General features: G+C 33.5%; 2 protein-coding genes across 12 annotated transcripts in view; both read right to left on the reverse strand.

Annotated features, from left to right (window-relative positions):
- oca2 (oculocutaneous albinism II) overlaps positions 1 to 13,724 on the reverse strand; it is a 36,890-nt gene extending 23,166 nt beyond the window's left edge. Inside the window, exons 1-12 of one of the 3 annotated variants that reach the window (XM_089001495.1) lie at positions 12,886 to 13,724; positions 12,203 to 12,410; positions 7,016 to 7,239; positions 6,128 to 6,223; positions 5,068 to 5,259; positions 4,933 to 4,990; positions 3,303 to 3,375; positions 3,051 to 3,208; positions 1,713 to 1,795; positions 1,435 to 1,588; positions 468 to 539; positions 307 to 372 (exon numbers count right to left, since the gene is read on the reverse strand). In XM_089001495.1, coding sequence (XP_088857621.1) covers positions 307 to 372; positions 468 to 539; positions 1,435 to 1,588; positions 1,713 to 1,795; positions 3,051 to 3,208; positions 3,303 to 3,375; positions 4,933 to 4,990; positions 5,068 to 5,259; positions 6,128 to 6,223; positions 7,016 to 7,230 — 1,167 coding nt within the window. In that variant the 5' untranslated portion in view covers positions 7,231 to 7,239; positions 12,203 to 12,410; positions 12,886 to 13,724. Of the gene's footprint in view, positions 1 to 306; positions 373 to 467; positions 540 to 1,434; positions 1,589 to 1,712; positions 1,796 to 3,050; positions 3,209 to 3,302; positions 3,376 to 4,932; positions 4,991 to 5,067; positions 5,260 to 6,127; positions 6,224 to 7,015; positions 7,263 to 12,202; positions 12,853 to 12,885 lie in introns of those variants that run through there. The other 2 variants (XM_089001494.1, XM_089001496.1) reach the window with 2 other exon arrangements.
- Positions 13,725 to 14,394: 670 nt separating this feature from the next.
- The window catches only part of herc2 (HECT and RLD domain containing E3 ubiquitin protein ligase 2), a 105,905-nt gene continuing 102,266 nt past the window's right edge, over positions 14,395 to 18,033 (reverse strand). For 8 of the 9 annotated variants that reach the window (XM_089000033.1, XM_089000037.1, XM_089000035.1 and 5 more), the window contains exon 91: positions 15,461 to 16,222. In XM_089000033.1, the coding sequence (XP_088856159.1) occupies positions 15,950 to 16,222 (273 nt within the window). In that variant the 3' untranslated portion in view covers positions 15,461 to 15,949. Of the gene's footprint in view, positions 15,018 to 15,460; positions 16,223 to 18,033 lie in introns of those variants that run through there. The other variant, XM_089000029.1, reaches the window with a different exon arrangement.

Consider the following 18,033-nt stretch of genomic DNA (forward strand, 5'->3'; position numbering starts at 1 on the left):
AGATAGCTAGCTAGATTGCTAGCCACCTAGCCCTTAGAAAGCTAAATCCTGCACTAAAAATGACTAAATCCCTGGCACTGGAATTGACATATTTTTGCACATTGTATGGCAGTGAATGAGTTAAAATATGAAATTTGATTTGCATTCTTCATCTGATTTCATATTTCTTGTTTACGTGACTGATATACTTGTAACATCTTGTATTAGAGCGGCCGCGGAGTCGCATTCGATTCAGCTTTGCACAAAACCGCAGTGGTGTGCATGTAACCATGGCGATAGGTCTGAGGGGGACTCTAGTGGTCTCACCATGCCAAAGAGAAGAGCCAGAGTCTCGTAGTCAATCCATTCCACCACCTGAACCAAACTGGGCCGCTTGAGGGGGGGGGGGGGGGGGGGCATGAAAAATGTTCAAAATAATAAACAAGTTGGTGGGTTGTCGAGTTTCTCTGCTGAAGATGTGTACTTACGTCCCCAATGATGGCCAAAGCGGACAAGGCGGCCAAAGATCCCAACATGGCTGCCAGAGTGCGATGGACGATCTGGAAAAAATGCTAACAGGTATTAGCTATCTATTCGCTAGCTATTAGCTATCAATTTGCTATCTATTAGCTATCTATTTGCTATCTAGCTGAATTACTTCCGGGCTGCTGCAGCTCACCCGCAGAAAAACAGATCATGTGACTGTGAAGTGATCGGCTACCTAGCTAGCTAGGTAGCTAGGTAGCTGGCTACCTATCTAGCTAGGTAGCCAGCCTTTCAAAACTCTCAAGGTCACGTTACAGTCAGTAGCCGGCTACCTAGCTCTAGGTGGCCGGCTACCTAGCTCTAGGTAGCCGGCTAGCTATCTATTTGCTATCTAACTAACTAACTCGCGAGCTGGGTACCTAGCTAGCTATCTATTTGCGATCCATTTCCTACTTATTCACTATCTAACTAGCTAGCTGGCTACATAGCTAGCTAGCTATTTGCTATCTATTTCGTATCTATTCACTATCTAACTAGCTAGCTGGCTACCTAACTAGCTATCTATTAGCTATCTATTTGCTAGCTAGTTACTTCCGGGCTGCTGCAGCTCACCTGCAGAAAAACAGATCCTGTGACTGTAAAGTGACCTTGAGAGTTTTGAAAGGCTGGCTACGTAGCTAGCTATCTACTTGCTATCTATTCGCTATCTAACTCGCTAGCTGGGTACCTAGCTAGCTATCTATCGGCGATCTATTTCCTATCTATTCACTGTCTAACTGGTTAGCTGGCTACCAGCTAGCTATCTATTTGCTATCTAACTAGCTAGTTAGCTAGCTATTATCTAGCTAGCTAACTTTCTATCTATTTGAGTTACTTCTATTATTATTACGGGTTGAGTGAACGCTGACGCACGTGGAGTGATACTGGAAGCATTTTCTTGTAAGGGAATAAACCGCCAGAGCGGCGTACCTCAAAAATGATGAGAACGTAAACACCCGTCAGGATAATGCCGGCGATGGCCACCTGCGTCTCCACGTTGAAGTAGAGCGACTGGTGGGTGATCGAAAGCGGCACCACCTCGGCGTCCGCCATGAAGGCCTGCACCGTGATGGTGATGGGGTCGCTTAAAATGTATGAAATATATTATTATTATTATTATTATTATTATTATGATATTATTCAACAACAAAAATTCTGATTGGCTGCCAGTTAGGAAATCAGAGCATGGGAATGAGGATGTTGCATACCTGCTTAGCATCTCAAATGTTTTTGTGACGACCATCTGGTCGCTTCGCTCGCCGTGCAGAGGAATGGTCCAGTTGTAAAGCACCTGCAGAATAATAAACATAAATTAAAATAAATAGGTATATTAATAGATAAATAGATACATACATTAACAACAAATAGAGAAATATATAAATAGACACATGCATAATACTATATATAATATAACAATATATAATAATAATATAAATATATATATATAATAAAAAAAAAATATATATATAACAAAAAATACATAACAATAATAAAGAAATAAAGAAATAAACAAACAAAGAAACAAGCAAATAAGCAAGCAAATAAATAAATTAATTAATCAATATATTAATTAATTACAAAGAAATAGATGGATCAAACAATAAATACATGCATAGATAAATGATGAGTTGCGTAGATAAATAAAATACAAATAAACAATTAATGCATAAGCAATCAAATAAACACATGCATAAATAAATAAATACATAAAAATAGGTAAATAAATAGGAACATAAATATATAACTAAATAAAATATAAACAAATAAATAAATGCGTAGATAAATCAATATATACAGGATAGATAAATAATCAAATAAATTAACACACATAAATAAATAAATAAATAAATAAATAAATAAATAAGCACAGATAAATCAATAAGCACATGCATAGATAAATAAATAAGTAAACAATCAAACACGAATATAAAAATAAAAATAAAATAAAATAAAATAAAATAAAATAAAATAAAAATAAAAATAAAAATAAAAATAAAAATAACACATTACAAATAACAAATAAAAAAATAAAAAAATGAAAATTTAAAACTAAAAACTAAAAAAATAAAAAAATAAAACAAAAAAAAATTAAAACATTAAAAAAATACAAAATACAAAATGCAAAATGAAAAATAAAACATTAAAAATTAAAAAAATAAAACAATTAAAAAAAATAAAACATTAAAAAAATAAATACAAAATGCTAAATGAAAATATAAAATATAAAATATAAAATATAAAATATAAAATATAAAATATAAAATATAAAATATAAAATATAAAATAAAAAATATAAAATAAAAAATATAAAATAAAAAATATAAAATGAAAAATATAAAATAAAAAATGAAAAATGAAAAATAAAAATAAATAAATAATAATAAATAAATAAATACAAAATACACAATACATAATACAAAATATAAAAGTTAAAAGTGAATAACTAAATAACTAAATAACTGTTCTTTGTAATCTCATCTGCACTCATTTTCATAGAAAAACGTTTTTAATTCTTGTTAGTTTGTTGCTTTTGTTTTGTCACCCACCTGCTGCGCCCTCCTCCTCCTCTGACCCGGCGGGTCAGTTTGCTCCACCTGAACGAGGACGTACTCCTGGTTGTCCGGGTCTACCACTCCGCTGCTGAATGGGCCGCCCACCTGTAGCTTGAGGAGAGCGTTGTCACGGAAATCCGTCAAGTTGATCGCTGACGAGCGCTCGCTGGTCAAGGAGAAAAATGGTCGAGGTTGACGAAGAAAGGTTAACTATCTAAACACTTTTTGGGAACTTTTAGCGGATACAGAAGCTTTCGGTTGACGAGACGGCTAGCATCCTCCAAGGGTTGTCCCGATCAGGATACATGCTGAAGAACAACTGAGCACACAACAACAATGAAAAATGAATACATTCAATCAAATAAATACATTCTGTAAAATAAGTAAATTCGATAAAATAAATAAATGCGATAAAAAAAATATAATTGGTAAAATAAATACATTCAGTAAAATAAATCAAGTAAAATAAATGCAGTAAAATAAATACATTTGACAAAGTAAATAAATTCAGTAAAATAAATAAATTTGGTAAAATAAATACAATTGATAAAATAAATAAATTTGGTTAAATAAATTCGGTATAATAAATATATTTGATAAAATAAATAAATTTGGTCAAATAAAGAAATTTGGTAAAATGAGTCCATACATTTGGTAAAATAAATACATTCAGTAAAATAAATCAAATAAAATAAATTCAGTAAAATAAATAAATTTGGTAAAATAAATAAAATTGGTAAAATAAAGACAATTGGTTAAATAAATAAATAAATTCGGTATAATAAATATATTTGATAAAATAAATAAATTTGGTCAAATAAAGAAATTTGGTAAAATGAGTCCATACATTTGGTAAAATAAATACATTCAGTAAAATAAATCAAGTAAAATAAATTCAGTAAAATAAATAAATTTGGTAAAATAAATAAAATTGGTAAAATAAAGACATTTGGTTAAATAAATAAATAAATTCGGTATAATAAATATATTTCATAAAATAAATAAATTTGGTCAAATAAAGAAATTTGGTAAAATGAGTCCATACATTTGGTAAAATAAATGAATTAAGTAAAATAAATGTAGTTGAATAAAAAAATACTTTCAGTCAAAATAAATACGTTTGATGAAGTAAATAAATTCATTGCAATAAATAAATGTCATAAAATAAACCAATTTCGTAAAATAAATACATTTGGTTAAATAAATAAATAAATTAGGTACAATTAATACATTTCATAAAAAAAATAATTTGGTAAAATAAGTAAATACATTTGGTAAAATAAATACATTGGGTAAAATAAATAAATTCTGTTAAATAAAGAAATTCAGTAAAATAAATGAATTAAGTAAAAAAAATGTAGTTTAATAAAAAGTAAATTCAGTAAAATAAATTCCTGAAAATAAATAAATATCATAAAATAAATCAATTTGGTAAAATAAATAAATCAAGTGTAATAAATGTAGTAAAATAAATAAATAAATAAATAAATACATTTAGTAAAATAAATACATTTCATAAAATAAATTAATCTGGGCGAAAATGGTACAATAAATAAATTCGGTAAAACAAATACATTGGGTAAAATATTTAAATTCTGTACAATAAATAAATGTAGTTAAAGAAATAAATGTCGTTAAATAAATAAATAAAATAAATAAATAAGAGTAAGTGAGTGAGTGAGTGAATGAGTGAATGAATGAATGAATGAATGAATGAATCTATAGAAACTATTTGTGCTCCTAATAATACCAATCAACTTGCGCCTGACTATTTGTGGAAATAAACCCGAAGCGCCGCTAAATAAATCAATGTTAGCAGCGTCGATTTTGAACATGTTTCTTCTCGTTCTAAAATCGATTATTATGACAGCCTTACACTGCACAGGACCACAATAGTGAAGATGGTGGCCACTTTGGAAATGCGAAAGCAGCATCTGGGAACAAAAAAATACATACAAAAATTGACACCTACACACACATATACGCAGTTGGTGTATATTCCGGTCCTCACTTGACACTTCTGGCAAATTTGAAGCTGAGGCTGAGGCTGAGGTGCTCCAGTGGGTCGCTTTTGTCGGATGAGTTGGAACGCAGCAAGGACAAAGTAGTCACCTCGCTCCCCAAGCGGTACCTTCTCTCCAGATCCATGGCGCTGCTATCCCAAGGCTCCTCACTGGGATGATGCATGGTCATATAAGCCATGCTGAAGGAATAAAAGCCATCGTTTACATTTACAGAAAATGCTTTTCTAATAATAATAATAATAATATAATACATTTCATTTAGAAGTGCCTTTCAAAACTCTCAAGGTCACTTTACAGTCACAGGAAATCAATAGACAGAAAGCTAACCATCCAGCTAGTAGCTAGCTAATAGATAGCAAACAACCCGGAATAATTCAAATAGAGAGAAAAGCTAGCTAGCTAATAGCCAGTTAAAACACAGATAGTGAGATAGCTAGCTAGATAGCAAGACAGCTCATAGATAGCCAACAACCCGGAATAATTCCAATAGAGAGAAAAGCTATCTAGCTAGCTAATAGCCAGTTAAAAGACAGATAGTGAGATAGCTAGCTACATAGCTAGATAGCAAGCCAGCTAATAGATAGCCAACAACCCAGAATAACTCAAACACAGAGAAAATCTAGCTAGCTAATAGCCAGTTAAAAGACAGATGGTGAGATAGCTAGCTAGATAGCAAGCCAGCTAGTAAATAGCTAATAGATAGCCAACAACCTGGAATAACTCAAATAGAGAGAAAAGATAGCTAGCTAATAGCCAGTTAAAAGACAGATAGTGAGATAGCTAGCTAGATAGCAAGCCAGCTAATAGATAGCCAACAACCCGGAATAACTCAAATAGAGAAAAGCTAGCTAGCTAGCTAATAGCCAGTTAAAAGACAAATAGTGAGATAGCTAGCTAGATATTAAGCCACCTATATAGCTAATAGATAGATAGCTAGCTGATACACTGAATGTCACTAATAAATACACAGAATTGAGTAGCATATTTCCATCTTTACATGTAAGAATGACATTTTTTTTTTTTTACATGACATGGGAACATACTCACCTGTCATCGTGTGAGAACCTCAGCAGAGGCGACCGTTCGGAGATGTTGGCTGAATTGGTTTTACCGCTGAGGATGTTAACCATGTTAAAATTGTGTCTGGAATCAAAAATAGGTGAAAAAAAAAACAGCATTAAATTTGGGTGATGTGAAAATTCGTGCCTAAAATGGCTGTTTCAAATCAAAATGGCCGACTTTGGTCACTCGGCCTCTTCCGATGGGTGACTTATTGTGTTGCGTTCAGGGCCCCTCAGATATCAGAATAATGATAATACATTTCATTTCTAACCGCCTTTCAAAACTCTCAAGGCCACTTTACAGTCACAGGAGAAGTTTTTTTCTGTGGGCGAGCAGCGGCAGCCACACGCGCCAGCGTTCACTCAACCCGGAAGTAACTCAAATAGATAGAAAGTTAGCTAATCGATAGCTAAACGGAACACAATTGATGAGGAACAAGGTAAAATGATCGCAGAGAAAGCACCTACAAGGGATCATTCCTCAAGATGGTGAAAGAAGAAGGCTACGTTCCTCATCAAGTGTTTAATGCTGAGGAAACCGGCCATTCCATCAAGCCATCAACGACCATCACAAAGGCAAATAAAATGGCTTTATTACAAGTACAGGTTATTTCTTTAATTATAATACAATAGCACATTTATTATACATAAAATAAGGTCTATTTTGTGTAGTTTTAAGGCTTCGAAAATTAAATTAGAAAGTAGAAAATTATGTTTTATGGGGACCTGGGAACGGATTATTCTCATTTTAATGGTTTCCTATGGGAAATTATTTTTTGGGATACACACTTTTCGTGTTACACTGTCTGGAAAGCAATTAGGTTCCTAAACCAAGATATCACTGTATTCCCAAGTCTTTTTGGCCGGTTCTCACCCGTCTTCTTGTACAACGGGGAGGAATGCCTCCGCATGGATCACGCATTGCCCCGTTGGCAGAGCAGCCGACTGTTGCTGTAGTTTGTGCGTCTCAAGTCGTTCCGAGATTCCCTGCAGCAGACGCAGTTCGCCGAAATTTCCGGCGGTTTGGTGGACCGGCGCGGAGGCCTGAGACATTTCCAGGTCCAGGTTGCTCGTGTTCTCCAGGTACATGTTTTGACACTTCAGGAACACATGCAGGATAACTGAGAAGATGTATCGCATGAATGGCTCGGGTAGATGAAACTCCATTTTGAAAATAGCAAATTTTTGGTGAAGTTAAAAATATACAATTTTGTAGGCCTATTCATCAAGATCAAACCCACAAAAAAAAAGTCTGTAGAACCCAAGGCAAACACAAATCCTTAGGAAGTCAGCCATTTTGGATCAAATCAATGAAAAAAAAATCATCATCAAATGTATGTGAAAATGTTTTTTAATAGTTATATAAACCAATAGATATGGATTGCATTGTATTTTGGACAGCCGCCCCAATTTCAAGATCATATAACTCCAGATCCATAGAATTTAGGAATTAACTTTTTTTTTTCTTCTTATTGATGAAAGAAGACAGTCTAAGGTTTCTTACGCTGTATTGAATGTTTATGTAGTCCGAAAACTGAATATTCTGTGGGTTCTTGGAATTCAAGTGACAATGACAAAAACCCTGGCACTGGACTGGACACATTGTTGCACATCGTCTGGCAGTCAAATAGTTAAATTCACATTTATTTTGTTTTGTTGCTATTATTTTAGAATAAAGCTACATGTACACATCGATTTTTATATTTTTATGTATTAATTAGATATAAAAACATACGCACACATTTAATAAAATTTATTCATATAATATATATATTCCAAGCATATATAATTTATTTGTATGCATAATTTATTCATATACAGTACATACATATTTTCATATACAGTACATACATATTTTTAAACATTTTATTTTATATTTAAATATATAGATTTAAAACAAGGCGGCAAATAATGTAGACTGTATATATTTTTATGTATTTATATACACATAGATTTGTGTATATTCTGGGTTGAGTGAACGCTGGCGCGTGTGGCTGCCGCTGCTCACCCATAGAAAAAAAGTGACCTTGAAAGTTTTGAAAAGCACTTATAAATGAAATTTATTATTATTATTATTATCCATTGGCTAGCTAGCTAGCTATTAGCTGTCTAGCTGACTAGCTGTTGGCTATCTGGCTATCGATTAGCTATTTATTTGCTATCCATTAGCTAGCGAGCTAGCTTTCTATCTCTTGGAGTTACTTCAGGGTTGAGAGAACGCTGGCGCATGTGGCTGCCGCTGCTCACCCACAGAAAAAAACTTTTCCTGTGACTGTAAAGTGACCTTGAGAGTTTTGAAAGGTGCTTATAAATGAAATGTATTATTATTATTGTTATTATGATGATGATGACGATTATTATTATTATTATTATTATTTGGCTATCCAGCTGTCTATATAGCTGGCTAGCTGGCTGGATAGCTATTTGCTATGTAGCTGGCTACCTGGCTAGCTATTTGCTATCTAGCTGGCTACCTAGCTTGTTATCTATTTGCTATCTGTCTAGCTGGCTATATATACGCTATCTAATTAGCTATTTGCTATTTATCTGGCTTGCTATCTACCTATTAGCTAGCTTTCTATCTATTTGAGTTACTTCTGGGTTTTTTTTGGGTCATTTTTGTGGGATCACTAACTACAAAATTCGAACGCTGCAAAGGTGCGAATGGTGAGCTAGTCGTCAATTTCAGACATCACATGACAAGGGGACAACAGGAAGTCCAACACATCAGCTGAGCGGGGCCACGGCGCCAGGGGGTCAGTGGACCGGGTCGGCTCCATCAGATATGTACTCAAGAATCTCAATGTGGGGGGGATTATTGCTCACATGGAAGCCAACTCCGGCTCACGTGCCCAAGAACGAGACCATGAGACCGACGGACTCGGGGCGGGGGGGCTGCAGCTGACTGCTCCAGCAAAAAAGGCAAACTCAAGGGATGCTTTCATTGCCAGTTCGAATGAAGCTAGATAGCTGTACACAATGCTAATGCTAAGCTACTTGCGTGATATAAAATATTGTTTCGTATTGTTGTTTCCCAAATTTTTAATTCATAAATCCTCAATGAAACCCGATAAAAAAGGGCTCTGAATATGAAGCTATATAGCCGTGAAAAAAATGCTAATGCTAAGCTACTTGCGTGATATAAAATATTGTTTTGTATTGTTGTTTCCCAAATTTTTAATTCATAAATCCTCAATGAAACCCGATAAAAAAGGGCTCCGAATATGAAGCTAGATAGCCGTGAAAAAAATGCTAATGCTACGCTACTTGCGTGATATAAAATATTGTTTCGTATTGTTGTTTCCCAAATTTTAATTCATAAATCCTCAACGAAACCCGATAAAAAAGGGCTCCGAATATGAAGCTAGATAGCCGTGAAAAAATGCTAATGCTAAGCTACTTGCGTGATATAAAATATTGTTTCGTATTGTTGTTTCCCAAATTTTAATTCATAAATCCTCAATGAAACCCGATAAAAAAGGGCTCTGAATATGAAGCTAGATAGCCGTGAAAAAAATGCTAATGCTACGCTACTTGCGTGATATAAAATATTGTTTCGTATTGTTGTTTCCCAAATTTTTATTCATAAATCCTCAACGAAACCCGATAAAAAAGGGCTCCGAATATGAAGCTAGATAGCTGTGAAAACAATGCTAATGCTAAGCCACTTGCGTGATATAAAATATTGTTTCGTATTGTTGTTTCCCAAATTTTTATTCATAAATCCTCAATGAAACCCGATAAAAAAGGGCTCCGAATATGAAGCTAGATAGCCGTGAAAAAAAATGCTAATGCTAAGCTACTTGCGTGATATAAAATATTGTTTCGTATTGTTGTTTCCCAAATTTTTAATTCATAAATCCTCAATGACCCGATAAAAAAGGGCTCCGAATATGAAGCTAGATAGCCGTGAAAAAAATGCTAATGCTAAGCTACTTGCGTGATATAAAATATTGTTTCGTATTGTTGTTTCCCAAATTTTTATTCATAAATCCTCAACGAAACCCGATAAAAAAGGGCTCCGAATATGAAGCTAGATAGCTGTGAAAACAATGCTAATGCTAAGCCACTTGCGTGATATAAAATATTGTTTCGTATTGTTGTTTCCCAAATTTTAATTCATAAATCCTCAATGACCCGATAAAAAAGGGCTCCGAATATGAAGCTAGATAGCCGTGAAAAAAATGCTAATGCTACGCTACTCGCGTGATATAAAATGTTGACTGGAGTTTTTACTTGGTAGTTGTATACAAATGTGAATAATAAAAACGTAATACACACTCAAGTTTTAAGTGATTATTAAACAACCAGGTGTCTTCTCAAATACATACTGTAAAGGCTAGCTTTGCTAGCGGTTAGCTAAACCATAAAGTTCACATACGTATTTTTCTGTTTGTTTTTTTTGGTGGGTTTTATATTGATGTGTTGTTTCCAAAATTGTAATCTATAAATCATAAACGAAACCCGATAAAAAAGGGCTCCGAATGAAGCTAGAGAGCCGTACAAAATGCTAATGCTAAGCTACTTGCGTGACATAAAATGTTGACGGGAGTTTTTACTTAGTAGTGAATAGTAAAAAAGTCATACACATACAAGTTTTTAGTGATTATTAAACATAATAATGAGATTATTAAATACATTTTGCTAGTTCTAAACGATACCCGATAAAAGAGGCCTCCGGATGATGCTAATAAAATGCTAATGCTACTAGCATGACATAAAATGTTGACGGGAGTTTTTACTTCATAGTGAATAGTAAGAAAGTCATACACACACAAGTTTTTAGTGATTATTAAACATAATAATGAGATTATTAAATACATTAAATACAGTAATTTCATCTGTGCTGTATTATTATTAAATTGCTGTTTTCGTGTTTATTATGTTTGTTAAAGTCATTATAAGTGCCTTGCAGGCTGGGTCCTAAAGGACAGTAATTGCATCTGTGCTGTATTATTATTATTAATATTAAATTGCCGTTTTCGTGTTTATTATGTTTGTTAAAGTCATTATAAATGCCTTGCATGCTGGGTCCTAAAGGACAGTAATTTCATCTGTGCTGTATTATTATTAATTATTAAATTGACGTTTTCGTGTTTATTATGTTTGTTAAAGTCATTGTAAGTGCCTTGCATGCTGGGTCTTAAAGAAAAGTAATTGAATCTGTGCTGTATTATTATTATTATTAATTATTATTAAATTGGCGTTTTCGTGTTTATTATGTTTGTTAAAGTCATTGTAAGTGCCTTGCATGCTGGGTCCTAAAGAAAAGTAATTGAATCTGTGCTGTATTATTATTATTAATTATTATTATTAAATTGCCGTTTTCGTGTTTATTATGTTTGTTAAAGTCATTATGAGTGCCTTGCATGCTGGGTCCTAAAGGACAGTAATTTCATGTGTGCTGTATTATTATTATTAATTATTATTATTAAATTGCCGTTTTCGTGTTTATAATGTTTGTTAAAGTCATTATAAGTGCCTTGCATGCTAGGTCCTCAAGGACAGTAATTTCATCTGTGCTGTATTATTATTAAATTGCCGTTTTCGTGTTCATTATGTTTGTTAAAGTCATTATAAGTGCCTTGCATGCTAGGTCCTCAAGGACAGTAATTTCATCTGTGCTGTATTATTATTATTAAATTGCTGTTTTCGTGTTTATTATGTTTGTTAAAGTCATGATGAGTGCCTTGCATGCTGGGTCCTAAAGGACAGTAATTTCATGTGTGCTGTATTATTATTATTAATTATTATTATTAAATTGCCGTTTTCGTGTTTATTATGTTTGTTAAAGTCATTATAAGTGCCTTGCATGCTAGGTCCTCAAGGACAGTAATTTCATGTGTGCTGTATTATTATTATTATTATTAGTAGTAGTAGTAGTAGTAGTAGATGAAAAATCTCTCATTTTTTTTCCTCAAATGACTTAAAAGCCCCATTGTGCTTATTATGTCGTTCTTAACCCAGCAGGAGTCTCAGAACTTTGCACCAAACTTTTAAAACGGGCCAACTTTGAACTTTGAACAACATTTGAGCTACAAGAGAGAATATAAATCAGTACCTGAGTTGCCCAAAAAATAAATACAAAATCTTCAAGATGACAGCAAGGATGATGGATGGCGGTTCCGACAAGCGACCTCCTGCAGCGTCGTGGCTGGAGAAGAAAGATGGAGTCGATGGAAGACGGACGGAAGGGAGATTAAGGGGGTCGGGGGGGGTTGTTGTGGAGGTGTCTCCTCTTCCCAACGAAGGAGATCGTCCTCGGGGACCTGCTGCACCAAAGCTCGGTTAGCAAGGAGAAAGATGAAGAAGAGGAGGAGGAAGAAATGGAGGAGGAGGTCCAATCTTCTAATAGCGGCTTATGGGCAAGACTTTCCCCATTCCGCACACCCCAACCCCCCACAGCCGCTTTTTACTCGTAATCCTCGCAACCCTCCTCCACGAGTGCATTTTTTTTTTTTGTTTGCACCACTCTTAGTTTACTATTGCTCTTATTTTCTACTTTGGACATTTTTTTGCAGAACGCAGCAGTAAGGGGAGGTGGTTTAAACGTTAAATTTGGACTCGTTTCAACTTTGATAGTTCAAAAGCAGAGTGTAGACTGCAAGGTTAAAATTCCCATAAATCAGGCTTCACAAATAACCCGCACAAGCCATCTGTACACTTGATGCAAAAAAGCTATCAAACCAGCTAAACAGAACACAATTGATGAGGAACAAGGTAAAATTATAGCAGAGAAAGCACCTACAAGGGATCATTCCTCAAGATGGTGAAAGAAGAAGGCCACGTTCCTCATCAATCAGTGTTTCCATACTATGAAGCAAATAAACAACTTTTGGAAATACCTTTTTCTCACAAAATGATTTGGATGTAATGATGAACACATTGTGAGTGACAAACAAAAGAATCTGGGAGAAACACTAAAGAGAGGATGAAAATCGATTCTCTTCCCACCTTCAAATCCCATCTCAAAAGCCACTTATTTAAAATTGCATTTGCTGTGTAGCTCTATCTCTTGTTTCTATTTATAATTGTATTTTATTTATGATAGCATCTATGCTTGTCTGTGACTGTAAAGTGACCTTGAGAGCTTTGAAAGGCGCTTAAAATAAAATGTATTAACGGTTATTATTATTATTATTATCATCATTATCAATTTTTATTTTGTTTCATGCTGATGAAACTGGCCACTCCATTCCATCAAGCCATCAACGACCACCACAAAGGTCAATAAAATGACTTTATTATACAGTACTGTTTATTTCTTTAATTATAATACCATATCACAATTATTCTACATGAAATAAGGTCTATTTTGTGCAGTTTTACGGCTTATTTCGTAGAAAATTGTGTTTTATGGGGACCAGGGAACGGATTATTCTCATTTTAATGGTTTCCTATGGAAAATTAATTTTTGGGATAGACACTTTTCGCCTTACACACTCTGTCTGGGAACCAATTAAGTTCGTAAGCCAAGGTATCACTGTATAAGATTTTAAATGTATATTTGATAAAGTTTTGACATGATGTGGACTTTTTAAAAAATGTTTTTACATTTGGCAAGAAAATGGCTTCAAAATAATGGAAAATATTGACCAAACGGGGAGAAAAAAAAAATCATGTGTTCAATTCATACTGCACAAATCATGCACGAGAAACAAACTTGATTTGCTTGAGACAAAAAAAAAACCAGAGTGGTTTTTTTTGTGATAAAAGTGATAAAAGAAACCAGTTTCTTTTATCTTAAACATTGAAATGACTTTTTCAAGGTGTGGGGAGTGGAGGGTGTACTTAGCACAGGGGTATCGTGTCCTGTCTCCAAGCTCCAAGCTGAAAAATTCACATCCGAGCAGCCCTTTGAGACAGATGACCCACAAATAATGAAGGATCAACTAGAAGAAACAAATGATGCGGAAGGTTCAGCTCTTTTCACAATTGGGGGAGTTTTCATCCAGGTTTACTTTGACCTGGACAGAAAAAGACTTTGGAAAATAAAAAAAATGGGTCATATATAAACATATACAGCGATACCTGAGTTTTCAGGCTTAATCCGTATCAGAAACCAGTTGGAAAACTGATTTGTTTGAAAACCAAAACAACACTTTACATTACAATCAATGTAAAAATGTTTAATCCGTTCCGTAACTTTTTTTTAAAAGCACTATTTTACAGCATAAATTGGATAAACATGTAATAATAGAGCAGGTCATTTGTAAAATACTATAAAAAAAAACCACGCTATGTTTTATTTTCATTTTATTTAATATCAACATTAACATTCAGTCCAATTTGCAGTTATCTCAACAAGACATATCTGCTTTTTTTGTAATCGTGATTGAACAATAGAAACAACATCAACTCACAATGGAACGCTACACAAGGATAACGTCCGATTTGCGGAGATCTCAGCTAAACACGTCGTGTTTAAAAAAAAAAAAAAAAAAAAAAAAACTTTATTCAACAATACAAATGCGTCGGTCACAATGACGTATGATGAAGTGACGTATTAGGAAGCGGAGGGTAGTCGAGTGGCGCATTGTGGTGCACTCAGTTTGGTTGAGAAACGAATATCGGTTGTATAAAAGTAGATATACAGTAAAGTCTCGTTATATCGATATCGTTTATATTGATAATACTTTTTTTTTTAGAAGGTATATAAAATCTTTGATGTTACAAAACAAACAAAAAAAAAAAAACCGCTATTCCGTACAGTCACTCCATTGATGTTTTGGAAAAATTGGCAGCGAGTCCACTTGACGTCACTTACTACACATTTGAGTAGAGTGAGACTTTGCCTTCAAATATCTCGCCCGGAGCCTCGACAGTATGAGAGCACCTGACTCTCAGCAGCGTAGTGTACTCTTGCTCATTCTTCCCTGGGAAAAAAAAAAGCTACTAAGTCCACAAAGAATGCTATTGATTTTTAAGCCGAGCCTTCTCTTGTGCCTTTGAAATACTCAGAAGCGTTTTTTTCTTTGCAGTCGTACATGCGCAGACATTTTGGGAGCAGGGGGGGGATCTAGGAAAGGTCATCCGTGCACGAGGAGTCCTTAAGATGACAGTCATAATATCACTTCACCAATGCAGATTTATTATACATAAAAGAAGGTATATTTTGTGTAGTTTTTAGGCATAGAAAATTACATTAGAAAGTAGAAAATGATGTTTTATGGGGACCTGGGAACGGATTATTCTCATTTTAATGGTTTCCCATGGGAAATTAATTTTTGGGATACACACTTTTCACCTTACACACTCTGTCTGGGAACTAATTAAGTTTGTAAGCCAAGGTATCACCGTATAAGATTTTAAATGTATATTTGATAAAGTTTTGACATGATGTGGACTTTTAAAAAAACAAGACAAGGTATAACTGTACTTTTCTTTCCAGTCGTACATGTAAACTAAAACGGGCGTTCGCCGTCACACCACGAAGAAATAACAACGTTCCATTGACTCCATGGGAACAATCATATTTTATTCTGTATATTTAATTTATGTACACAACTTCGACGGGGAGACACCGTGTGACAAAAGCGACACTTCATTAGACCGACGTCGGGGGGGTAGGAACTACATGTTTAAAACGATTATTCATCTCCAAAGACAAGCTACTGTTTATCCATTTCTATTTACAGAGACTAACTTTACAATTTAAATAAAACGTAGCAATCATGGACTGGCTCTCTTTTTTTTTTCTAAGCTCTTAATGCTTCACAGCTGGTTGCGTTTAACCTGCAGGAATGTGAGCATTAAAAATAATGATAAAATTCCACCTGAAGCCGCCTTTCACAGCAGGAAGAGGAGGTCAGTGCCCGGTGAGGTAGTCCTGGGTGGAATCCGAAGCGAAGGACTCGGCGTCTTCGTTATCCGAATCGTCGCTGCTGTCGTCGGCGGCCGGCTCGCCCGATAGGGCGATTCGGGCGTAGTCGTCGGTGTCGATGGACTTGCAGAAATGGATGGCGTATTTGAGTTTTTCCTGTAGTACCTGCTTGCACGAGTAGCGTGGAAGCTTGAGGAGGAAGAAGCACGTGTACGATTCGGGGAGGAAGTGGTCGGGTGGGTTGTATTTGTCCAGCACCTGAAATGAAAATAAATAAAGTTGGATAAACCTTTTTTTTCGGGAGGCCGTTGAACCACAATTCAAAAGTGGCGTCCAATTCTCACAAAAATAAACAAAGAAACTAAGAATGAATGAATGCATAAATGAATGCATGAATATCAAACAAACAAATAAACACAACAAAACAAATCAAAAACACAACAAATAATAAACACATAAATAACAAAATAAAGGAATGAATGAATGAACGCATAAATGAATGCATAAATATCAAACAAACACAACAAAACAAATAATACACACATAAATAACAAAATAAAGGAATGAATGAATGAACGCATAAATGAATGCATAAATATCAAACAAACTAACAAATAAACACAACAAAACAAAAACACAACAAATAATAAACACATAACAAAATAAAGGAATGAATGAATGAACGCATTAATGAATGCATAAATATCAAACAAACACAACAAAACAAAAACACAACAAATAATAAACACATAAATAACAAAATAAAGGAATGAATGAATGAATGAACGCATAAATATCAAACAAACAAACAAATAAACACAACAAAACAAAACAAAAACACAACAAATAATAAACACATAAATAACAAAATAAAGGAATGAATGAATGAATGAATGAACGCATAAATGAATGCATAAATATCAAACAAACAAACAAACACAACAAAACAAAACAAAAACACAACAAATAATAAACACATAAATAACAAAATAAAGGAATGAATGAATGAAATAAGCGCCGCACAAAAAAATAAACAAATCAATACACAAACACAATAAATTAAATGAACAAATGAATAAATGAATGCATAAGAATGAATACATGAATGTATAAATAAATAAAATAACAAAAATAAATCAATGAACAAATAAATAAACGAATGACTACGTAAATAAATAAATCAAGAAATAAATACATAAATGAAGGAATGCATAAATAAATAAATGCATAAATAAATACTAAATAATAAAATTGAATAAATTAAATAAAAAGACAAACAAATAAATAAACAAATAAATAAATGAACAAATACATGAATGAATGAATAAATAAACAAATGAATAGACAAATAAATGAACGCATAAATAAATGCATAAATAAATGCATAAATAAATAAATAAACAAATAAATAATAAAAGTAAATAAATTAAATAAATAGAAAAAAATAATGAACAAATAAATAAATAAATAAATACATAAATAGATAAATGAAGGAACGCATAAATAATTAATGCATAAATAAATAATACATCATAAAAGTAAATACATTAAATAAATAGACAAATAAATAAACATGCATAAATAAATAAATGAATGCACAAGTAAATACACAAATGAATAAATACATAAACAAATAAACAAATGAATACATAAATAAATAAATAAATGCATGAATAAATGAACACAAATAATAATAATAATAATAATACATTTGATTTATAAGCGCCTTTCAAAACTCTCACGGTCACTTTACAGTCGCAGGATAAGTTTTTTTCCTGGGGGTGAGCAGCGGGAGCCACACGCACCAGCGTTCACTCAACCCGGAAGTAACTCAAATAGATAGAAAGCTAGCTAGCTAGCTAAAAGATAGCTAACACAGTAGCTAGATAGCTAGATAGCTAGCCAGCCAGCCCGCTAATAGCTAGATAGCTAGTCAGCCAGCTAGATCGGTATTAGCTAGCTAATAGCTATCAAATAGATAACTAACAGATAGCTACTTGTGTATATATATTTATATACCTGTGGCCAATTTCGATGTAAATACATGAATAAATAACATTTCTTTTCTT

The sequence above is a fragment of the Hippocampus bargibanti genome, linkage group LG07 (genome assembly GCF_051943395.1).
Source record: "Hippocampus bargibanti isolate YZ-2025 linkage group LG07, ASM5194339v1, whole genome shotgun sequence".
NCBI lineage: Eukaryota > Metazoa > Chordata > Actinopteri > Syngnathiformes > Syngnathidae > Hippocampus > Hippocampus bargibanti.